At 57.7% G+C, this 22,920-nt stretch overlaps 9 protein-coding genes across 9 annotated transcripts; 4 read left to right on the top strand and 5 right to left on the bottom strand.

Moving 5' to 3' along the window:
* Nucleotides 1-563: 563 nt before the first annotated feature.
* RPL18A (60S ribosomal protein eL18) lies at nt 564-1,514 on the top strand (the record flags this gene model as incomplete). Its single annotated transcript, XM_071061911.1, has 4 exons — nt 564-567; nt 816-920; nt 1,001-1,368; nt 1,437-1,514. The coding sequence occupies 4 exons, from the start codon at nt 564-566 to the stop codon at nt 1,512-1,514; spliced, it is 555 nt and encodes a 184-aa protein (XP_070918012.1).
* A 411-nt stretch (nt 1,515-1,925) lies between these two features.
* On the bottom strand, nt 1,926-3,587 carry MRM2 (2' O-ribose methyltransferase; the record flags this gene model as incomplete). Its single annotated transcript, XM_071061910.1, has 5 exons — nt 1,926-2,003; nt 2,132-2,293; nt 2,566-2,614; nt 2,678-2,694; nt 2,787-3,587. The coding sequence occupies 5 exons, from the start codon at nt 3,585-3,587 to the stop codon at nt 1,926-1,928; spliced, it is 1,107 nt and encodes a 368-aa protein (XP_070918011.1).
* Nucleotides 3,588-4,362: 775 nt separating this feature from the next.
* Nucleotides 4,363-4,749, bottom strand: MFIFM68171_06489 (uncharacterized protein; the record flags this gene model as incomplete). Its single annotated transcript, XM_071061909.1, has 1 exon — nt 4,363-4,749. The coding sequence occupies one exon, from the start codon at nt 4,747-4,749 to the stop codon at nt 4,363-4,365; it is 387 nt and encodes a 128-aa protein (XP_070918010.1).
* Nucleotides 4,750-5,281: 532 nt separating this feature from the next.
* Nucleotides 5,282-7,605, bottom strand: MFIFM68171_06488 (uncharacterized protein; the record flags this gene model as incomplete). The annotated part of the gene is made up of 3 exons (XM_071061908.1): nt 5,282-7,147; nt 7,208-7,492; nt 7,558-7,605. The coding sequence occupies 3 exons, from the start codon at nt 7,603-7,605 to the stop codon at nt 5,282-5,284; spliced, it is 2,199 nt and encodes a 732-aa protein (XP_070918009.1).
* A 489-nt stretch (nt 7,606-8,094) lies between these two features.
* On the top strand, nt 8,095-9,265 carry OST3 (oligosaccharyl transferase subunit ost3/OST6; the record flags this gene model as incomplete). Its single annotated transcript, XM_071061907.1, has 4 exons — nt 8,095-8,445; nt 8,511-8,611; nt 8,666-9,021; nt 9,081-9,265. 4 exons carry the CDS (start codon nt 8,095-8,097, stop codon nt 9,263-9,265), a joined length of 993 nt encoding a protein of 330 aa, XP_070918008.1.
* A 2,918-nt stretch (nt 9,266-12,183) lies between these two features.
* On the top strand, nt 12,184-13,581 carry CEL6C (1,4-beta-D-glucan cellobiohydrolase cel6c; the record flags this gene model as incomplete). Its single annotated transcript, XM_071061906.1, has 4 exons — nt 12,184-12,622; nt 12,694-13,018; nt 13,089-13,353; nt 13,426-13,581. The coding sequence occupies 4 exons, from the start codon at nt 12,184-12,186 to the stop codon at nt 13,579-13,581; spliced, it is 1,185 nt and encodes a 394-aa protein (XP_070918007.1).
* Nucleotides 13,582-14,131: 550 nt separating this feature from the next.
* On the bottom strand, nt 14,132-14,483 carry MFIFM68171_06485 (Exosome complex exonuclease; the record flags this gene model as incomplete). The annotated part of the gene is made up of 2 exons (XM_071061905.1): nt 14,132-14,313; nt 14,372-14,483. The coding sequence occupies 2 exons, from the start codon at nt 14,481-14,483 to the stop codon at nt 14,132-14,134; spliced, it is 294 nt and encodes a 97-aa protein (XP_070918006.1).
* Nucleotides 14,484-14,784: 301 nt separating this feature from the next.
* Nucleotides 14,785-16,638, top strand: MFIFM68171_06484 (AP-3 complex subunit mu; the record flags this gene model as incomplete). Its single annotated transcript, XM_071061904.1, has 3 exons — nt 14,785-14,828; nt 14,880-15,299; nt 15,429-16,638. The coding sequence occupies 3 exons, from the start codon at nt 14,785-14,787 to the stop codon at nt 16,636-16,638; spliced, it is 1,674 nt and encodes a 557-aa protein (XP_070918005.1).
* A 2,355-nt stretch (nt 16,639-18,993) lies between these two features.
* Nucleotides 18,994-21,507, bottom strand: MFIFM68171_06483 (Bacterial transferase hexapeptide; the record flags this gene model as incomplete). The annotated part of the gene is made up of 3 exons (XM_071061903.1): nt 18,994-19,062; nt 19,157-20,493; nt 20,607-21,507. 3 exons carry the CDS (start codon nt 21,505-21,507, stop codon nt 18,994-18,996), a joined length of 2,307 nt encoding a protein of 768 aa, XP_070918004.1.
* Nucleotides 21,508-22,920: the final 1,413 nt, after the last annotated feature.

Raw genomic sequence — 22,920 nt, 5'->3', positions numbered from 1 at the left:
GTACGCCCAGAGCCCCCAAGCTGTATCAAGTGGATGTGGACGTTAAGGAACAGGATAACGGCTGCCCAAAACTCCGTATGCAGCGGAAGTTGCAGACAAGTCGTTGAGCTTAGCTTTCAGCGGATCGCGTTGTACACTATCGATGAGCTGTGCTGCAGAGAGGAACCCACAGTCACGCTTGGCATTTGAGGATCATAAAATGGGATAGATTGGGGTTCAATAATAATCATAGAATATCTAATAGAAACCGAGCAATCTGGTATTGGAAGTTTGCATTTGGAATTACAGGTTGAGAGACCAAAGATGCGAAGAGTTACACGATGCTCGTTGAACCGCATGTGGCTTTGACGTGAATGCTGAGGCCCACTTTCCAGCGCAGCTCCCCCCCCCCCTCCCCCCCGGCCCCTGTCGACCTCTAATCTGCCGCAACCCACCGCCTACGCACAAAAACGCCGCACTGAAATCACTCCAAATTCTGCGCTCTGGAATTTTTCCAAAACCATCGCCCAACGAATCTCCCCATCGACTCGGATTTTGTCGACAATCCACGAGTCACCGTCACGATGGGTACGTAACCAGGCCTCTTCGAAGCCTTTGTGTGCGAGTGGACGAGAATCTGAAATATTGTTTCTCTCTGCGAACCATGGCATCTTCGTTCCCGGTCGAGACTCGTCGTCGTCGCTCCCGCCGGGTCTCTTCTTGATCGCAAAAGGCAGAGCCCGACGAAGCTTCGAGACGGTCCAGTACCGGTTGAGCGCGCCAATTTGAGCATACCAGGACCAAAAAGGCTGACTGGAGTCCTCTTCCGACAATAGGTATCGATCTGCGGAAGCACCACGAGCGGTCCACGCACCGCAAGGCGCCCAAGAGCGACAATGTCTACCTGAAGCTCTTGGTGAAGCTCTACCGCTTCCTGGCCCGTACGTTTTGTCTTTTCCTTTCCGACAGAAATAAAAAGAAAAAAAAAATAAAATTGCAATCGTTAACCGCCCCTCTCCAGGCCGCACCGATGCTCCCTTCAACAAGGTGGTCCTGCGCCGCCTGTTCATGAGCCGCATCAACCGCCCGCCCACCTCGCTCTCGCGCATCGCGGCCAACCTCAAGAACGGCAACGAGAAGAAGACGGTCGTGGTTGTCGGCACCGTCACGGATGACAACCGCCTCCTGACCGTCCCCAAGATGACGGTCGCCGCCCTGCGCTTCACCGCCACGGCCCGCGCCCGCATCGTTGCCGCCGGCGGCCAGGCCATCACCCTCGACCAGCTCGCCCTCGAGAAGCCGACTGGCGCCAACACGCTGCTGCTGCGCGGCCCCAAGAACTCGCGTGAGGCGGTCAAGCACTTTGGCTTCGGTCCCCACAAGCACAAGGTTCGTGTTTGCACTCTGGTGAAAGTAGCTGACCGCAGCGGGAGAGCGGGGCTGACAACCGGAAACAGAAGCCGTATGTGCAGTCCAAGGGCCGCAAGTTCGAGCGCGCCCGTGGTCGCAGGAGGTCGCGCGGCTTCAAGGTCTAAGGCGGAGCGCATACCCTTGGCAGGAGTTTGGGGCAACATGGCGTGGGGTTCTTGGTCGCAACAATGGCAATGGGTTTGGAGCATGTGCTTTCAGGGCTTGTCATGGCCGTGGCCTGGTCGCTGTGGTGTCTGCAGGACCGGTGCGGGAGAATGGCGGCATACGGGCAAAGAGTCTCTTTTTCTTATTACGGACGGCATGAAAGAAGGAATTGACATGGCACACGTTGCTGATGCCACGGCTCTGAATGACAACGCCATTGTGGCCCTGCGGCGATTTCTGTCTTTGCGTATCGCGCCTATGCGTTTTACATATGTGCCGGTGATTGTATGGGTATAATGGTATGATCCATGCGGAAATCTATCGCCCACAAATCCCAAGTGTCCTGCTTGTGCCAGCAAGCTCTTGGTGTATTACTGTTGTACATCGACGTCCTCCAGGCTGACGCCTCCTTTCCTCCTGAGCGCTACGAAGAAGGCCTCTTTGGATTCCTACAACCCTTCTTAGCTCCTTATGTTGCACTTGACAAGCGCCAGAACATGACGGCAAGAAGGGTCTGTATATATATATATGCATGTGTGTGTGTGTGTGGGTGGGTGGGTGGAAGGGGAAGGCTTACACTCCGCGACGACTCGGGCTTCTCCCGGTGCACCCGGGCAAACATGCGCTTGAGCATGGTCTCGAACGCCTTGTCCTCGGCGCCCTGGTAGAACTTGCAGACGAAGTGGCCGCCGTTTTTCAGCGTGTCGGAGGCGAACGACAGGGCGGCTTTGCACAGGTCCTGTTACGGGGGGGCGAGAGGGGAAGAGGGAGGATGAGTCAGTCTTAATTTTCTTTTTCTTCTTATTGTCGTTGTTGTTGTTGTATATGTGTGAGATTGGTAAATGGGTGATTGTCGTTATTGATGTTGCTGGTGTTGTCGTGGTGGGGATTTGGGGGAGGTGGTGAGAAAAAGGGTGGATGATGGCCATCCTTGGGGGGGACGGGGGAGGGAGGGGGGGGATTCCAAGGGGATAGAGGAAGGGGCGGAAAGAAATAAAAAAGGGTCGTTACCATGCTCCCAGCGTGGTCTCTAAAGGCGACGCCGCTTGTGTTCATCATCCTGAAATGCGGGTTACTCAAACTGTGGACGGAGAAGCCGTGGGTTTGGGGCCATGGTGCTGACATGTCGGAGAGGACTACCTGTTTCGGAGGGAAGAGGGTTAGGGCAGGTATTAGTTAAGTTTGCCTTCTTCGAGTCAAGGGATATCGGAGAAGATTGGATGTAAACGCACGTCTACCAACCGGAGATTGGGCTTTGTTTTCTTATCCTCAGGGGCGGCGGCGTCTTCCAACGTTGTTGAAGGCGAGGAGGAGGATGGCGAAGAGGGTGACTCGACTTCGCTCTCGTGCGCAGCCATCCGCTCCAAGTCGATGTAACTTGGCCGGTCGGCAACCTCATCCATTCCGGCGTCCCCATCTCCATCCCCAATCCCGGCCTCACTATCCTTCTCCTGTCCCGTCGCTTTCCCCCCAGCCTCGACCCTCTCCGCCTTCCTCCTCTTCTCCCCATCCAGCAGAAACTGCTTCACCATCGCCTGCACGCCCGGCGACAGAAAATTACCCTGGATGGTGCTCACCCCGCGCGGCGGCTGCGCGGGGATGATGTCAATGCCCACGACGCGACCGTCGGGCGAGGTCCGGTCCAGCGCAACCTGTGACCATGACCCCGGTGCAAAGCCCAGGTCGACGACCACCTGCCCTTTGCCCCGCCGGAAGAGGTGGTACTTGGCATCAAGCTCGAGGAGCTTGAAAGCGGCGCGTGACTTGAGTCCCTGCACGCGGGCTTCTCGCGCAAAGTGGTCGGCGCCTTGCCGCTGTTTCCACCGGGAGGAGGCCGAGGAAGAAGGGCGGATGTGCAGGCGGTCTGTTGGTGATAATAGGCATGGCCGCGACCCTGATCTGGCTTGGGAACGATGTGATAGAGGCAACGTGGATGAGAACAAGCTACCCGCTACCGGACAGTAGGACGGGCATAACAACCCGGTGACGGGGACAGCCAGGCGGAATGGCGTCCGGGCCCATTGCGCCTGCATGCGTGCGGGTTTTGTGGCGTGTTAGTGCATGAAGCAATGATACCTAAAAACCGACCGCCTTTTCTGGCCCGGACACGAAAGAATGTCAAGTTGTGAATGAACCCGCGGCGGTGTCGATATGTAATAGCTCGTTGAGTGAAGAATTCATGCTGCATGGGATGTTGTTTGAGTACATGCAACTACTCGGTTAGTAGCACACCGATATACATCATGGCAATATTGATAACCATTAAAGCGAAATCTCACCCCTGTACCATCATAGCCCTGGTTTGCAGACAAAAGGAATGGGTACAAAACTCTGCAAATGTACCTGATAAACAAAAGGAATAGGCTTCTATAGGTCCAAACTATGGAGCCTAGGAAGTGTTGGTTTCGGCCGAGGGATGGAAAATATCTAAGGATAATCACGCCTGATGATGCCGACATTCTGGTCGCAGACGGCACACGCTCACACATCATAATCAGCTAGAGGCAGTCTTGGCAGCGTGATGATGAACCACCACGCTAGTAAGAATTGTCTCTAGGATGCAGGACGAACTTATCAAAATGCCTTGGGTGGTATAACACTTCGGTACGGCAATCTGCAAGGATGTGGAATGTTGAGCGTATTAAGCTATGAGGCATTACGGGGGCGGAGAGTGCAATCCTGGCCGATCCCGCATCGGCGCTCCGTTTATACACCCCCATCTCTTCTTCAGTTAATCCGCCAACGAACACACTGTCTGAGACAACTGTAACCTTAGCCTTAGACTCCGGTCCCAAAATGGTTACCCAATCAACGGCTTGTCAGGCGGGCAAAGCCACAAGCGGCGATCGCCCACGACGCAACGAGGCGGAAAAGGCCCTTGCCGGGGTTGCCGAGTTTCCACACCAGGTACGCGTCGACGGCGCCCGCGTAGGCGCCAAAGACGGCCATGATCGTATCGACCTCGGAGTATTTGCCCTGGTAGTAAAAGATAAAGGTGAGGAGGCCTAGGATGGTGGTACGGGCCTGGCCGTTCACCATGACGGGGGCGGCCGCTCGCGCCTGGGCGACAGTGGGAGGAAAGCCGAACTCTAACATGGCCGCTGGCGCGTTGAACATGGGCCAGATACCGCCGAAGGTGGTGGTAGACGCGACGATGAGCGCCGGAATGTGGCTTAGCGAAAAGTTGTCCAGCATTTTGCGGTCTCAAAAATGGGCGCGGCGTTCCGTTGGCTGGTGTGTGGAGGTAGTGTTCGTCCCAGTAAGCAAGAGGCGGTAATGTTTGGTTTCGTAGACAATGTGTTCCCGTCTACAGCGTTGGCTCTCGAGAGTGACGAATGAGAGTTTTAATAGGGTACCTACACAGGGGGGAAGGGAGGCTGAGGTTATGCTTGAAGAGCAAGGATGCGTGCGCAACACACCTCACACATTTGGCGGGCGGGCTGCTTACAGCCTTACCTAGCTTGCGCATTGGGCATTTTCATGACACCATGAACCAACAACACATTTTACTGTCATCAATTAGAGGAGCACATTGTATCCCATTGATGTTAAGGTACCGCAACCAACGCCCAACCCTTGTCCCGTACTCGGACCCAAGGCACTACGAACCAAATCAACGCCGAACAATGCAACCGACCAACATGCCCAACACCCCTGAAATATCTCGTGTACGCCCGAGAAAAAGAAACCACCAGCCTCTCAGGCTACCCCACCAATCAGCGTAAGCCTACGCTAAAAAGCTCGCTCCCACTCCCCTCCGATCCCTCTTGAGCGGCGAAAACGTCTTGGCTGCGCCAAAGGCAGTCTTCGCTCCTCCCATCACCGCCCGGCCTACAACCGTCTTGCCTAGCGGCTTACTACCTCCGGCGCCTCCCGCTTTACCGGCCTTGGCAGGCTTAGCCGACGACGACGAAGATGAAGAAGCATCCGATGCAGCAGCAGTAACAGTAGCAGCAGCAGCAGCAGTAGCAGTAGCAGTAGCAGCAGCAGCAATAGCAGTACTAGAAGAAGCCTTCACGCGCTCGCCCTCGTCATCGTTGTCAAAGAGGGTCGAGGTGTTTGACCCCAGAAGCTTGCGCTTCTTTTTCTTGAGCCCGGGTGCTGCTGTCTTCTCCGACTTATCAGTCTTAGTCGTGGTTGTGCTGTGATCTGCGGTGCGGTTCTCTTGATCTTGGTCGGCGCAGTTGTTGTTGTCGTCATCGTCATCGGGCTCTTCGGCTACCTTTTCCAAAGTGGGCTCGACGCGCGGAGCTTTCCGGGGTGGCCGCGCAGTGAGGTTCTTTTTAGAGGGGGACGAGTCGGTGAGCGGCTTTGTCCGTGGTCTGCCGCGCGGCTTCTTCTCCACGGGGCCGTTGCCGACGGCTACGGATTTGGTGGCCGATGGTCCAGGCGCCGTGGGTTCTTCTTCGGTGATTGTGGTCGTGGTCGTTGTCGGCTCGCTGTCAGCGGTGGCGGTAGCGCTGCGAGATTGAGGGACCGGCGTAACGTCTTCACCCGTAGATTTGGGAGAAGTGTCGTTGAGATTGACAGTCTTGTTAAGGAACGGGGTGATGGAGAACGTGGACTTTTCGGTAACCATGGACAGGTCAATTCCCCTCTTCTTAAGAGGGCGCTTCGGCCGGTCATCCATGTTGCCGGGCGTGAGGAGGACCTTGTCATCGATGCTCATCTCGTCCGCGGTCCGCTTCTTCTTCTTGGCATTCGCTTTCGCACCGGGCTTCTTAAGCGGGACGGTGGTGGTTGAGACGTCGGGGGCTTTGGTCGTCCGCTCCTGCGTCTTTTCTAACTCGGCTCGACAGTTCGCTAGCTCTTCCCGAGTCTCCCGTAGTTTGCTTCGCAGCTTCTCCACCTTGTCACTCAGTGCTTGTTGCCGGTCCTCGGCGTCGATCTGGGCCTGTTCGCTTAGCTTCCGTAGCTTTTCCTGCTCCTTTTTCTCGTTTGCCAAAGCTTGCCGAACCTCGGCTAGCTCCTCCCGGAGTTGCGTGAGTTCTTCATCCACGGCTGATGGGCCATTAACCTCGCCCTTTTCCTGCCTCTGCGCCGCGCGCTTCTCAGCGGCAAGGGCCTTTTCCGCATCCTCGAGGCTCTGCCGGAGTTGCTCCATTTCCTCCTGCATTTCTGATGCCACGCTGTTTTTCGTCTTCGCTACCTGCTCAGCCTTGCGCTTTTCAGCGGCAAGGTTCTTCTCGGCTGCAGCCAGCTGCTCCCGAAGGGCTTCCAGCTCCACTTCGGCCTCGCTTTTCTTGCTCTCCTCGTCCTTTGTACGCGTTTCGACGAGTCGCTTCGTCTTAGCTAATTCCTTCTCCAATTCACGTACTTGTTTACGAAGGTCCTCCTCGTCCTTGCTCCCATGTTCCTGTTTTAACGCCGCCTTCTGTGCAGCCCGCTTTTCGTTGGCAAGCTCGACTTCAAGCGTGTTAAGCTGGCGCTCCAAAGCCAATTTCTCCGCGAGCACATCTTTCTGGTGCGCCAGTTGTGACCGAAGGTGTTCTAGTTCGGGCTTGAGCACGGCGACTTCACGCGAGAGAGCGAGCTTTTCGGATAAAATCTTGGAAGAGTCTTGTGATACGGCGTTGAACGCAGACAATTCGTCCTGTTGACAGCCATGTCAGATCTAGGCACACAGACAGTGCGTTTAATAGCGTGATCCTACCTTGAGATTCGCAATCTCGCGGGATTGCGTCCGCATGAGATTGTCCTGCCTGCGGCACTTCTCATGCGCGCTGTCTAGTTGGCTGCGAATGTCATCGACTTGATCGATGAGCTCCTTAACGCGGACGTCTTTCTGCGCAAGCAGATCCCTCAGTGATGTGGCTTCATCCCGATGCAGCATGCTGCGCAGCCTTATCCGCCGTGCTTCCTCGTCCTTGATGAGAAGATCGCACTCATGGGTGCTCTTGCGGTATTTCAGGTCCAGCTCATGGAGTGCTTCGGTCCTCTAGCGATGAATTGCCGTTAGCAGATACTCGCACAAGGCTCCGGCTAGATGGGTTGAATGCGCACCTTTTCAGAATCCATGTTTACACATGGCGACGCGTTCTTCGGCGGCATGTGGGTGCAAATAGTAGCGGGAGAAAACGAGCGCAGAGTCTAGAAACAGACAATTGAACCCCAATTATCCAACAGCCAAATAGGTCCGGGTTGATAAATTGGGAGGTAGGCACGGTGTGATGGGTGTCGGAGGAGTCGGAAGAGATGAGGTCAGGAGCCAGCTTCAGGTTGCCCGCACGCTTTGATGTAAACATTGTTCCCGAAGAGGCCTAGCGCGCTGGATCCCACCCCGCCGTTTTGAATCCGGCCAGAATGTCGGTCCGCCAGCAGCCAAGACGCCGGGCCTTGGCAGCTGGAGCTCAGCTCCAGGGCCGCTGACGTTAAGGACACAGTTGATGGACTTGGGTGCCAACTCCCGTCGATTGATCGCCAAGCCCCATCAACGACAAGCTTGAACGCCGCTCGTCCAGGAGCAATTGGCGCTCGACGACCGCGATAACTTCTCTCCCTTTAGGCCGCCTGCACTGCGTTTCGTCCACGAAAGCCAAGATGCGCTGGTTGGCCGCTTTCCTGTCCGTTTCCCTCCTCGCGGCTGGGTCGCTCGCCGCGAAGAAGTCGCCCGGGGAGCGCTTCAAGACGTACCACACCAAGTCGCTTTCCTCGGCCCCCGTCAAGCTCGGCGAACCGTCGTACCGGGAGCTGACGAGCGCTCCGCGCGATTACACGGTCGCCGTCCTCTTGACGGCCATGGACCCTCGGTTTGGGTGCCAGCTGTGTCGTGAGTTCCAGCCAGAGTGGGATCTGCTGGCGCGCAGCTGGGTCAATGGTGACAAGGCGGGCGAGTCGCGTCTGGTTTTCGGGACACTGGATTTTACCGACGGAAGGGATGTCTTTATGAGCGTATGCCGCCGACTACCACTCTCCCATCATCGACGCTCAACACGTGGCTAATTGCTTCGGTGCAGCTGGGCTTGCAAACGGCTCCCGTCCTGTTCTTATTCCAGCCCACCATCGGCCCTCACGCCGCTGCTTCTTCCGAGCCTGTCAGATATGACTTTGTGAACGGGTAGGCACTATACTCCACCCCCGTGTTGATCGGATATGCTGACATCTACGTTAGAGCTCAAGCTGCCGAGGGGGTGCACAGCTGGATTGCTCGCCACCTTCCTGACCGCCCACACCCGCCTGTCAAGCGGCCAATCAACTGGATGAAATGGGTCTCGACCGTGGTCATCTTGTCCGGAGGCCTTACGGCTTCCTACGTGGCGTGGCCCTACGTTCTTCCTGTCATCCAGAACCGCACAGTCTGGGCCGCCATAACGCTGATCTCCATCTTGCTTTTCACCAGCGGCCACATGTACAACCAGATCAGGAATGTTCCGTACGTTGCTGGTGACGGACGCGGAGGTATCACTTACTTTGCAAGTGGCTTCCAGAGCCAGTACGGCCTCGAGACGCAGATTGTGGCTGCCCTATGTAAGTCACTGGCCGGAAGCATTACACGCCTATCTTGTGCGCTTGTCTAACCGTTGCAGATGGTGTTCTCGCCCTTTCCGGGATTTCCTTGGCCATCAAAGTCCCAAGGATGAGCGACCCCAAGACCCAAGGCGTCGCGCTCCTGGCGTGGGGTGGTGTCCTCTTCGTCATGTACAGCGTGCTTCTCAGCATTTTCCGCGGCAAGAATCCCGGTTACCCCTTCTCGCTCCCGCCTTTTATGTAAGTGAGGAGATTGTCATGTCGCTCAGTGCTCTCCGGGGTCGTCTGAAATTAGCAGAACAGCGGACAGTATTGAGCTCTTGGAGCTAAGTCAAAGTTTTGTATGTACAAATATATCTATCAGCGGCATATCTAGAGGAATGGAAAAGTTGCTCCGGCCTTATCTGGGGTTTAGACCAGCCTCCTGCAGCTATCGTGCCGCTACTTGGTAACTACAGCATAGATCCCGCGCTACTAGCAATCATGTATCCTTTCACTAGGTAAACATGCGGTTACCAAGTATGTGACTTTTTTGTCAATCAGGAGGGAAACAGGCCTGTTATGCCCAAATGAGAAATCTGAAAATAGCGGTACCAAAAAGGAAGAGAAGGCGGCCAGCCTCTAGTGCAACCTTAAGCGGGTTTGAATCTACTGCAGGCCCAAGACCTGGACTTTGAAAGTAGGTGTCTCTATTTGATGTGAAAATCCAATACTGTCAAGTCGTCCAGACTAAAAGATTCAGCAGCGAAAAATAATTCTGCCGACGATCTCGGACACAATCGCGCGAGAGATATCAAGTAACTAGCGCAAAACATCGCAGACAGCACAAACAAAAAATAAAATATAGATTTACAAGCACGGTCGCTTTACATGTCTCAAGTACCGCTATCAGACTGGCCGCTTAACGTGTTGCTGTTGCCTTGTAGGACTGAAGCCCGTAACTCGGAAACCTAGGTACCTGAATGCAGGTTGTAAGTTCATTGCGGCGTACACATCAGATTTGCATTCCGGTTTTGTTATACTAGCAACTTGGCGTGGCCACGCGTTGCACTAGCCATAAAGTATCAGAGAATCATCCAGCGAAACCGAACCACGCCGTTTCCGCTCACAATTACTCTGCAGAACTGAATAGAATTTTCGCATGATGCGGAGAGAAAACGGGCCTTTTTTTTTTTTTTTTTTTTTTTTTTTTTTTTCGTGAACTTGCGCTTGCTCGCAACCACTTACACTCAACGTTAACCTTGCAAGGATAGGGTTGCAAAGCATCGCCACGATTTGACACTGCATGGGAAGGCGGATGCCTCGTTCCATGGCAAGCCGACGACAACTCGCCACCCGGTAATTATCACCCTAGCATCGAGTGCAGGCATCCAGAACGGGAGCAATGTTCGGCAGGCCAGCCAGACTGATGTCACAACCCAATCCGGTCTTTCCAGGAAACTTTCAATCCTCAGAGTCCCTTCTAGGACGTGTCTGCGTCTAGGCCGCACGGCGTCGCATCCAAAGGGCCAACGGGATCCCAGTCGACGATATCGAATACCGGGCACGAGCAGGGACTCTGGTGGCCCGTTTTCGGATCTAGAGCAACTCATCCGAACGGGAATGACGATCCCCTGCCCGCATCAGCACGCCTGAGCCCTGGCACGGCAAAACGAGCTGTTACACAAATCAGTCGGGTTGGACGGCACCACCCAGGGCTCGCCCAAGTCACATCATCTGTGCCAACTTGTGCGGCCGGGGAACTCGCTGGCTCTCCTCCGGCCTTTCATCAGGATCTCAGGCGCGCGCGTATAGGAGCATGATCCTATTTGGTGTTCGTCGGCCGTCACTCCGTGCCGAGAATACGTCCGGCGCTTTAGCCGAACCGGCGACAAAGCCGTCGTCAAAGCCGTCGTATTGGACGGTAGGGCATGCCGTGCAGAACCGAGCTAGCCTCGTGCTCCCGTGGCTCTGGGCTGGATTGCCGGCTAATAATTTGCGGCTTAATATGCGCACTATAAGGCCGCAGCAAATAATCAAGCTCGGTTTCAGATGATGGTGTGTTTTAGCCATCAACTGCCGCTTAGCGCCGTGGGAGGTCCGTGGGAGGTCCGTGGGAGAGCAGCCGGTACGACATGACCGTGGAGGAGGGCACCTCATCGCTCACAACGCATGCGGGGTCCCCGCATCCAGCTCAATGAAGTTCCCGGTCCAGATCATGATGTGGAGGGGATCGTGAGCCCTGGGAACTAAACGGTCGATTAACACTCCCTACATCAACAGCGCCTGCCTCTAAATGTCCCTATAGATCTAGACTACCGGCATTTCTCATCCCCGGCCTTGCCGTCTTCGGCGTCTGTGTCTCTGCATGGTCCTCTGAAGTGGAGTCTCAACGGCAGCAAAATGCTTGTGGCATTCATCCAGCCGCAGCAATATGGCGAGCTCTCTGCTCCGTCTCCGCATATTCCCTCAGCGGAAGCCCGCCGTCCCCCCAAGCCGGCTGGCTGACCATTGGTGGTCCGGAGCCACCACCGTCAGAGGGTGATCGTCAGGTTTCCCCACAACCTCAGGGTGGCTGCAAGGGGTAACGGGGGGAAGGGGGGTGTTCACTAACCCCAGTGGGACCGAACAAGAGATCGAACAGACATGCATGAGGTGGAATAATTCCCCAGATTACCAGGAGGGTACCCCGATTCCCCACACTTTTGCTCGCAAATCGCGATCGAGAGCAATTGTCGCCCTCCCGCCAATCCAGAGTCGGACCGGCGGTGGTTGACTGAGGACAAATGAAAGTCTATATGAAAGGCGAGATGGGGGATCTGGGAGCCGTCCACTCGCTGGGCTCGGCACTCACCATCAGCCCCGCACCCTATATCCCAGCGGGTACTGCTCGGCGCGGCTCAAGCCTCCCTCGGAGGTTCCTGGCCGAGCCCTGTCGCCAGCAACGGCCCTGTCTTCCTGATTGCAGGGCGTCGAGCTCCAGAGCGTGGGCGCGTCGATAGCGGTCATGGGCTTGCTTGTGCTTCCCCGAAGACTCCGGGTCGCCGTCAGGGGTGCATCGCAGCTGCCAAGGGCACTCGTTCCCGGTATAAAGACGAGCCACCCTCCATCGCTTGACCAGAAGGGAGCTTCCCTCTACCAGGCATCCCCATCTCAGCTTCAAGTCACGTGTTGTTGCCCAGCATGAAGTTCTCCCAGTCTGCCGCCCTGGCCTTCGCCGCCACGGCCATCGCCGCCCCCTCTCCCACGACTCCCCAGAAGCCTCGGCAGGCTTCGGGCTGCGCGTCTGCCGTCACCCTCAACGCCCAGACCAACGTGTTCAAGCAATACACGCTCCATGCCAACAGCTTCTACCGCAGCGAGATCGAGGCCGCCGTCCAGTCCATGACCGACTCCGCCCTCGCCGCCCAGGCCGCCAAGGTTGCCGACGTCGGCAGCTTCTTGTGGCTCGACACGATTGAGAACATTGGGAAGCTGGAGCCCGCCCTTCAGGATGTTCCCTGCGACCACATCCTGGGTCTCGTCATCTACGACCTGCCCGGTCGTGACTGTGCCGCCAAGGCGTCGAACGGCGAGCTCAAGGTCGGCGAACTCAACCGGTACAAGACCGAGTACATCGACAGTGAGTGTTCCCATGCTCGAGGACCGGCAGACGCGAACAGAAGGGGAGCAGGGCTGACATAGGATTCGCAGAGATCGTCGGCATCCTCAAGGAGCACCCCAACACGGCCTTTGCCCTCGTGATCGAGCCCGACTCGCTCCCCAACCTGGTCACCAACAGCGACCTGCAGACCTGCCAGGACAGCGCCTCTGGCTACCGCGAGGGTGTTGCGTACGCTCTCAAGCAGCTCAACCTTCCCAACGTTGTCATGTACCTCGATGCCGGCCACGGCGGTTGGCTCGGCTGGGATGCCAACCTCAAGCCCGGCGCTGAGGAGCTTGCCAAGGCGTACACCAGCGCCGGCAGGCCCAGCCAGTTCCGTGGTATTGCCACCAACGTGGCTGGCTGGAACGCCTGGTAAGTTTCAACCCGCCCCAATTCTAGCCCTCGGCAGAGAGGCCCCAGACGCTTACACCCGGTCTACCAGGGACCTGACCCCCGGCGAGTTCTCGGACAAGTCCGACGCCAAGTACAACTCGTGCCAGAACGAGCGCACCTACGTCACCACCTTCGGCGCGGCCCTCCGCAGCGCAGGCATGCCCAACCACGCCATCGTCGACACTGGCCGCAACGCTGTCCAGGGCCTGCGCGAGGAGTGGGGCAACTGGTGCAACGTCAACGGCGCTGGCTTTGGTGTCCGCCCCACGGCCGACACCGGTCTCGAGCTGGCTGACGCCTTCGTCTGGGTCAAGGTAAGCCATCCTATGCCGGAGACGCTAGTACAGAACGTAGGGTGACTGACTCTGGGTTTTTCTTTTCAACAGCCCGGTGGAGAGAGTGACGGCACGAGCGACAGCTCTGCGGTCCGCTACGATTCCTTCTGCGGCAAGCCCGATGCCTTCAAGCCCTCGCCCGAGGCCGGCCAGTGGAACCAGGCCTACTTTGAGATGCTGCTCCGGAACGCCAAGCCGCAATTCTAAGCAGTTGGAGACTGAGGGTCTCTGGTTCGGTTTGTTTGGTCTAGTCTGGTCAAGAAAATAAGCAAAATTGCTGCTGCTGCTGCTGCTGTTGTTGTTGTCTGGGCTTCACTCCGCAGGGGACAAAATGGAAGAGAACGGGGCCACAAAAGACAAGAGGTAGAACCCCGTTCTGCACCCTCCGCGTGCCTTACCTACCTACCTGCTGTACCCCTTTTAGTCGAGCAGTGGTTCGGTGTATATACAATACAAGTCGTTGCGTAAATCCGCGTGCCGACGTTGAACTGTGAACCACTACAGCGAAACGCTGGTCCGTTATTACAGGCTGTGCTCGTCAGCACCCGGACGCGGCAACCATGGGCAAGAAGATGCGGTGTCATACGGGTATATTGTTACATATGTTACAGATTGTTGGATGCTCGCCCCAGGCTTTTCTCTCCCGTCTGCGCCAGGCTTATCGCTCGGCTTCCTTTCTGGCCATGCTGTGGCGGGCCGACATCAGGCTGAGTACTGCACACATCCGAAAATGGCCGTAATTACGAGTGGCGATGCATCATTTGGACAGTCTCCAGATGCCGAGCCAGGCAAGGCCAAGCGAGATTCCGGTGATGGCCCAACTCCTGCTGCGCATGCCGAACCGGGAGCCGCTGGCCAAGATCTTTGCCCGTTGCTGCTGGAGCTGTGCCTGCCCGGAGAAGTAGCTGTATGCTGCGAGACCTAGGAAGGCACCGCCGCCTGCAGTCGTAGTTTTAAGTAGCGGTTCAGGACGGGGAATGAAGCGAGGGCGACTCACCCACGACCCTGCAGGACAGACAGTCATCTCCGCGATCCTGCTTGAGAAGGTCCCGCAATTTCTCGGGTTTCTCCAGAGACTGGAGCGATGGTATGTCCGTGTCCTTGGCCATGTCCGGCGCTGGTGTGGTTGAGCGGTCCGACTCGGATCTCGTTCCGGGCGGAGAGAAGTGGTTTTGGTGGATGAGACGAACTTGTCGAGAAGCTGACAAAGATGCCGTGTGGACCCCTGAGCCCCATCACAGCAAACCAAGCAGTTTGAGGTGCTTGTGCCAAGCCTACAGTGGGGTCTCAGCAGGCCCGGAGCTCATTGCGTCAGTGGCCGTAGCGGTTCCCGGCAAGTCCCTGGAACTCCAACATCGCCCTGAAGCCCCAAGGCCATCGCAAAAAAAGCCTACCTCAACACAACCCACCATGAACGGTGTCATTGAGGCGCTACACATCTACGACGAGCACAAGTAAGGTAGGGACAGCATCTTCAAAACGGGCGCAAACTGACGCGCGCGCAGCACGCTAGTCCTGTCGCACACATACACATCGCGTCCGCTCTCGGCATCACACCTGCTACCCCTCTACCTACAACATCCCGTCCCGCGGCCGAACCTCATATACCTCCCCAACACCAACCCGCCCACCCTCGTCTTCAGCCTCACCCATGCGAACCTCCTCTACCTCCTGACCACCTCTTCCGAGGTGGAGCCGCTCCTTGTCCTCGAGTTTCTCCACCGCGTCATCGATGCCTTTGAAGAGTTCCTCGGCGCGCCCGTGCTGGCGCACAAGATCGAGGCCAACTATGACATTGCCGCCCAGCTTCTGACCGAGATGTGTGATGCCGGCACCGTCAGCACCACCGAGCCCAACGCGCTCAGGGACCTGGTCGAGGTCGAGGGCTTCATGGACAAGCTCCTGGGGAATCTAAACCTGCCGACGTAGGGCTCCCCCTCCATACCCACGTCGCCTAAATCATACACACACACACACACACATGCACACATGCACACAGACAAACAAACAAAATGAGCCGTTTCACTAACCCTTGTCCCATCCGTCCCGTCCAGGAAAACCGGCTTCGGCACCTCCTTCGGCACCTCGCCGCTGCAGGGCGCGCCGTCGTCGTCGCTGCTCGCGCAGGCGCACAGCACGCCGGCGCTGCCCTGGCGGCGGGCCAACGTCCGGCACACGTCCAACGAGCTGTACGCCGACGTGGTGGAGACGCTGTCGGTCACGCTCGCGCCGTCGGGCCGGCCGCTGGCCGCCCTCGCCAGCGGCACCATCGCCTTCACCTCCAAGGTCTCGGGCGTGCCCGACATCCTCGTCACCCTGACGGGGCCCTCGGGCAAGCACAACCTGCGGAGCGTCATCGACCTGCCCGTGTTTCACCCCTGCGTGCGCCTGGCGAGGTGGAAGGAGCAGCCCGGCGTGCTGAGCTTTATCCCGCCCGACGGGCGGTTCACGCTGGCGGGGTACGAGGTGGATCTGATGCCGTTTGGCGAGGGGGGCGGGGTGGCCGGCTTCGGGCTCGGGGCGAACCCGCTCAGGTTGCCGGTGAGTCTGGAGGTGAAGACGGGGCTGGGGCCGACGGGGTCGGACTTTGAGGTCAGGCTGCAGCTGAACAAGGTGTTTGGGTCCACCGGGAGCACGCAGCCGCTTCGAGGGGGCGGGCCGGGCGGCGGCGGCGGTATGCGAGGGGGCTTTGGGGTCGGGCAGGCCGGTGGAGGCCTAGCCTCGCCTTCTCTGCATGACTTGAAGGTGTCTGTGCCGCTCCCGGCGGATGTGCGGAACCTATCCGAGATCAGACCCAGCAGGGGCGATGCGACCTACAATCCCGGGGATAGGTCGCTGGAGTGGTCTATCTCTAACAAGGAGCTGGCGCAGGGGACGTCGTCCTTTGCCTTGCGATGCACGGTTGTCGGGCACATGGCGGAGGACGAGGAGGAGGAGGCGGATCCGACGGGGTTTGGGTTCAACACGGGTACGAACGCATACGCATATGATGATGAGCCGTATCAGAGCGTTGCATCACCTACGAAACCGGTGGCGGATACTGCGGCGGACAAGGATGAAAAGAGGGCGGCGCAGAACAAGATCTTGATGCCTAGCTCGGCCTCGGTCAGTTTTGCCGTCAAGGGTTGGCTGGCCAGCGGTATCAGGGTTGAGAGCATCGTTGTGGATCCTAGGAAGAGTCGCGGCCTGGGTGAGCATGTGAAGCCGTACAAGGGGGTCAAGTACTTGACGGTCAGTAAGGACGGGGTGGAGATTAGATGTTGAATGCATTTATGAAATTTTGTGATGATGAAGATACACGACGGTTCTACCACACTGTTTCTGAATCTCGTCACTGCAACCAGTCTCGCAAAAACATGCACATCTTTTCAAGTTGGTTTCTGCCTTTCTCGAGGGGCACGCTGAGCCCGTCCAAACACCAGCAAAGCGGCTCTTCTCCACCGCTTGGCATCGCAGGATGCTGTACCCTTCGCCCCCCCCCCCCCCCAACCGAGGCCTTTTTGGACGGTGCGCTGTCGTCCAACCCGCACAGGGCCTGCTCGACAGCCATGGAGGGTTGCAATATCTGGGGTTGTCTTCCCATTCGCAATCCATGCTCCGCTGTTGGTCGGTTTACGAGGTCCTTGTCTATCCCTTGTGCTACCCATGGAACCCTCCAAGGTATCAAGCCCGCTGCAGAAAGCGTCTGCCTGCACAATAATTACTGTGGGCTCTGAATGTATGCGCTGTCCTGCATGCTGCCGGACGACCCACGCTTGGAAAGCTGCCAATCTAGGCCGGCCTCGCAGGCAGCCAGATTCCAAGGAAACGGGACCGGTACTGCAATCTGTAGGATCTGCGACCATCCTCAGCTCGTTCGTCTCACCCGTCAATCCAAGCATAGTTTACACAGAACACGATAGATCAGACGAGCCACGGCACCCAACAAACTACCCACGTATTCAGTCCGGTGAGGCTCCCCCGTCGCCAACGTCAGCGGCGTAAAAAAGTACGTCTACGGTTTGTTCATCTGATACCCGTTTCGGGTATGTCATCCGAAAACGGGCCGGTCCCTAGGCTGATTCACGGGGAGATCGGATATGGGTGTCAGGGATCGGGCCCTCATTCCTATGGGGGCCCTTTCGCGCTTTTGCTCTCAGGTATTGATGAATCGGACATCAGCCTCACTCCCCACCTGCTTGTCTGTATTGAGCACAAGACTGGAGTTGTCTGTGCCGCCCTGCGCCGCGGCGGTGCAGAACACACAGGGCGGGGCGGGGTCCGTGTGTGGTGAACCGAGGGGACATCGCGACCGAAAAATTGCAGCTTTTGGTCGACAAGGGCGGTCCAGAAACCGGAGTCAACCGGAGTCAGCCGGCGTCAGGTGGGGGTGGGATGCACAGGGCTTACTTGCAGGAAGAGCGAGAATACCACCAACCGCATTAGACCATATCCCCATCTATCCGGTATAGGTTCCTGTGCCTGGTTCTATCGGCCGTACGACATGGCGCGAAGAGGGATACTAAGCAACTCCGCGGCGGCAACCGCTTCAATGGCTACGGGCCGGGAGAAACCCCATCACGAGAGATGCTCTGACGATAGGTGAGGCATCCATCCTACGGCGGCAAAACAACACATGTGGGCCCACCCTATCCCTGAGCCAACTACTGTACACATACATAATCCCTGCGCTCCAGCATCCTTGACCCGTTGTCCACAGTTGGATCATGTTCCTGGTAAGAAGTGCACAAGACGCCCTACATGAGGGCATCGTGGCCGTCGGCGCGGCTATGTGGCTCGGTAGATCCAACCGCATCTGGGCTCAACATTCAATGCAGAGTGACATATGTGACCGGGATGTTTTTTGCATCCAACAAACCGCCAACAATAATGTCTAAATCCGGCAAAACGCGAGGGGACCATACATATGGCATCCAACAACTGTTTCTCCTCTCTAAACAATTGCAAAAGTGCGGCTGCTGATGGGTGGTTGCTGCAAGGATGCCATGCCTTCCAGGCGCGCATATATGCAATGCAAGACATAAAAACCAAGTCTCATTCGAAAAGACACCGGCAACACCAACAAAAAGCACATGCATGTATGTAACGTTTGTATGTATGCAAGTACCTTATGTATGCAAGGTCCAAAAGCGTTCGCTCGCTCGTTCGTTCGTTCCGTTCAGCAGTTCTCCGATGGGTTCCCCAGGCAATGCCAGCACCGCAGCAAGCACCAAAAAGGGGGAAAAAGACTCTCCTAGTACCAAGGAACAAAAATCCACCCCTCTTCCCTTCCAATCCCCCCTTCCAAAAAGAGCCCACTTTTACGTTGGAAACGCCCCCCCTAACGCTCGCGTGCCCCAAAGTTCCCAACATTCGAAAAACCCCAGGAAAAAAACCAACATAAACCCGCTCTTTCATACATACATACAAAACATGGGGGTATCATAGTACGGGGAGTGGGGAACAGACAGACAAGAGAGGCCAACAGAGGGGAAAAGGACAGACATGATCAGAAAGAGACATAAAGTAAATCGACCACAGCCACAAGAATAACAACAAGAAAAAGATCCAGTTCATTAACCCGGCGGAAGGGCGTGGAAAAGGGAAACAGAGATAGAGACAGGACAGTGTCTCCTTCGACTACACAAAACTAATCCCCCTCCGATGAACAGCCTTGGGACCCATGTAAATGCTATAGTTGGCGACATCCTAAAAACGAACGGAAGTGGTTAGCAAAAACGTACTAAACCGGGGGGGGGGGGGGGGGGGAAAGGAAAAGGATAAAAATAAAAATAAAACTCACCCTTGTAACCACACTCCCAGCCCCAACCGTCGACCCCCTCCCGACCCTCACGCCAGGCAGGATGACGACGTTGGCCGCGATCCACACGTCGTCCTCAATCACGACGGGCTTGCCGTACTGGGTGCCCTTGTTGCCGGCTCGCCGGCGCGGGTCGGTGCTGCAGGTGCCCGTGTAGATGCACACGTTGGGGCTGATGATGACGTTGTTGCCGATGCGGACCTCGCAGACGTCGTTGATGAGGCAGTTGCGCCCGATCGAGACGTTGTTGCCGATCTGTATGTTGTACCCGTAGTCGCAGTTGAAGGGCGCCTCGACCGTGGCGTTGTCCCCGACCCGCCCCGTGTGCGTGACCGGCGACATGATGGTCGGCGACAGGTGCACGCCCTCGCGCGGGTGCAGGATGTCGCGGAATAGCCGCGCCCGCTCGACCGGCGACACACCGATGTTGGGGTTGGTCGAGTTGTTGAAGCGCCAGCACGCCGCGTTGCACCGCTCCCGCTCCAGCACCAGTTCTTTGTCGAACGGGTAGTACAGCCGCCCGTTGATCATCTCCTCCTTTTCGCGCCGCGGCCGGTCGCTTGCGAACGTGTGCGCGTGCGACAGGGCCAACTGCGCCGTCGCCTGCACGCCCCCGCCCGAAGGCGGTTGGGGCGTCATGGTGGACGCTGTCGGCGGCGTCGCTGTCCGGCTGCTGCGCGGGAGACCATACGGCGGCTGGGCCATGGTCGTGCTCTGCGGAGGCGGCGGCGGCGGCGGTTGTTGCTGTTGCTGTTGCTGTTGTTGTTGCTGTTGCTGTTGCGGCGGCTGTTGCTGCTGCTGCTGCTGCTGCTGCTGCTGCTGCTGGTGGTGGTCGGGGTCTGTCCGCGTGAGATCGTGAAGCGGCGGTACCCGCTGGTACTCCTTGGGCGTCCGGTCCGAAAAGGCGGAAACGGTGGCAGCGCTCACGGGAGTGGGGAACACGTTTGCGGACGCCGAGGTCGTGTATGCTGACAGGGCAGAGAGCTTGTTGTCCGAGCTGATGACCGAGGCGCTAGGGAGAGTCGACGCTGTCGGCCTATCGTCGTCCGTCTTGAGGGGTCGACCTTGAGGCGGCGTGATCCGTAGGGCGGGCTGGCCCCGGTTATATGGCAAGGGGTCGCGCTTGGGCTGCTGGGCTAGCATGGGTTGGCTGTTGCCGTAAGAGGGTTGCTGAGGCATCCCGTAGGCTCCAGGGGGCACGTAGTTTGGATCCTTCGACTCGATATTGACCTGCGTTGGCTTGCTCTCGGGCTTGGGCCAAGTACCCCTCTGCGGGGGGTAGCCGAGACAGACAAAACCGCCCTTGATACAGTTATTGCCTGCAAGGATTGTCAGCCGCCAGAACAGGCCGACGCGACCGCAAAACGGGGCCCATGTAAACAAGCGGGTGGCAGAAAGACGGGAAAAACAAAATCGCAACTGGCCAACTCACACTCGGGTTTCTGCTCGTCACATTTCTTCTTTCGTCTCCGACACGTCATACAACCCGTCTTGGTCCGGTTGCTGAAATTGCGCTTCCTCTTTTTCGGGTCCGACTGGATGACTCCGTCCCGGCGGTGTTCAGGCGTGTACTGGCCAGAATAGATGGCGTGATCGTCGCCTTCTGGGCTCTGGTCTCCGTAGTCCCCGCTGTCGCCCTGGCTCGTTGCCCTCTGTAGCATCTCGCCGACTTGCTCGTCGGACTGGGCTGAGACCGGTCCTGCTGAGTAAGGCCCCTCATAGCTCGAGTTGCGCTCTTCCCTGGGCTGCTGCGAACGCCAATGCTCACCGCCGTCTCGCCCGTCATCGCCGTACGCTCGGTGGGTGTCTTTCTGTGGTGTGCTGTAACCATCACGTGATTCTGACCGCGGTCGAGGTGGCCCGTACTGCTCTGCCCGTTCTGCCCGTTCGCCTCGTTCCGCCTGTTCTGCCCGCTCTATCCTCTCAGCTCGTTCCGTCCTTTCCGTCCTTTCCGCCCTCTCTGCCCTCTCTGCCCTGTCTGCCCTCTCCATCCTGTCTGCCCTCTCCGCCCGCTCTATCCTCTCATCTCTCTCTACCCTCTCGTCCCTTCTCTCGGTAGGCGATGGCCGGCGCTCCCTCCTCGGCGAGTCAGAAATTGACCGCTTGCGCTTGTGCGAACTCTCCACATCAGCGTAGGCGCCGGCTCCAGGGAAGGGAAGCCTGTCGTGGTTAGTACTTCCCCTGCCTTCTCGTTCCCTCTGGGTGCTGGACACCTCGGCAGGCCTGGGTTCCACGCTGGTCGCTTGGCCGTTTGACCGATCCGAATCTGCTGCCCCGTTGATTCCTTCTGCGGCCTTTGGTGAGGCCCCGTTCAGGGCCGTAAATGTGCTCATCTCCCGTCGCAGGCGGCTCTACTCGGCGCCTTTCCGAGCCCGGCTTTGCCCTGGTCGCGGAGGACGTAGCAGAGATTCGAAGGCGGATAGGTTGGTCAAGAGCGCCGGCACAAGCGATGTGTGAGAGCCGTCCAACAAAGCTTTGTTCCTCTCTTCAGCCGCGCAAGTTGACGGTGACCTTTAGAGCGGGTGCTTAGACGCGGTGAATAAAACGGGTTGCCGGAAAGATGAGCGCAACAAGCCGAGCTCGAGCAGGCAGGCAGCGGTCGTTGGCGGAGCCGTGGAGTCGCCTGGTAAATCAGCGTGTGGGAAAAAAAAGTGTGATCGGGCTGCAGGATGTCGTCGGACGCAGGCTGCGATGCGCCAGTGAGGGAAAGTGGGGAACCTGTACCTCGCGCTGGCTTCTCCGTTAGAGGTGCACCTGCGAGGCGTGGTGCTGGCGGTCCCGGTGCAATGTGCAGGATCCCTGCGCCAAATTGTCTGCTTCGCCGACCGGGCACGGCTTTTGTATGAGAGCCGCGGGCAAAGGTGGAGGCTGTACAGTCGGACCCAGAGACGAGCGAAGCAAACCCGGAGGCCGGTGTGTGCAAACGCAAGCCGGATCCGAGCTGGGGAAACTGAAAACCAGCAGGGCTTGCGCAAAGACCTCAGAAAGCAAACACGGCGCGCTTCCGCGCTCTCTCTCACTCTCTCACTTCTCTCACTCTCAGACACACTCTCACACTCTCACTCTCGTCCGCCGCTGGTTCTGCTTCTTCAAGCGACGCCGGGCGTTTCCGAATTCGTCCTCAGAAAAATGGTGGGTGGTCAGGGATGCCAGGATCGCGAGGATCTAAAGCACGGGGTTGTGTGACACGTCAGAGAGGCATGAACCTAATCGACACCGCTGAGCGAGCACCACTGGTTTGCGCAAATCGCAACTGCAAGCATTCGCGCCCTGTCCGTGCCGCCCGTCCCGGTCCTATCTGTTCCTCGGCAGCCTGCTACCAATGCGCCGCTTGGGGAACGACGCGTGCGCAAGGTTGATGGGAGTGAAGAGAAAAGTAAAGAGAAAAAGGCAAACGCAAAATGCGCTGTCTCGTCCCGGACGCGCACGCTAGAAACGACGGTGTGCGCGGCCGTTGGCGGCAGTCCAATGCAGCCGATGCTGTGGCCGCCGTTGCCGAATAATTGAGCCCAAAAAAGTCCCAGCCTTCCTTCAAGTCCCGGGTGCGTGCGAGGTTGCTGGCGGCGCTTGGCCTTCTTTTTAACGCGCGATTATGCTGCGCCTGGGCGGGAAACGGGGCGAGAGGCTGGGTCTGATCGGAGGGTGGCTCGTGTGTGTGCCGCAGATGGCGGACGGATTACGACTTGCTCCCAGCAAGTAGCGGCGGGAGTCCTCGAGCGGCTGTCGCAAGACCGGTGCACGGAGCA

Source organism: Madurella fahalii, assembly GCF_045866475.1.
Source record: "Madurella fahalii IFM 68171 DNA, scaffold_3, whole genome shotgun sequence".
Classification (NCBI taxonomy): Eukaryota; Fungi; Ascomycota; class Sordariomycetes; order Sordariales; genus Madurella; species Madurella fahalii.
The sequence above is the reverse complement of the archived record's forward strand: the minus strand, read 5'-3'. Positions and strand labels throughout refer to the sequence as shown.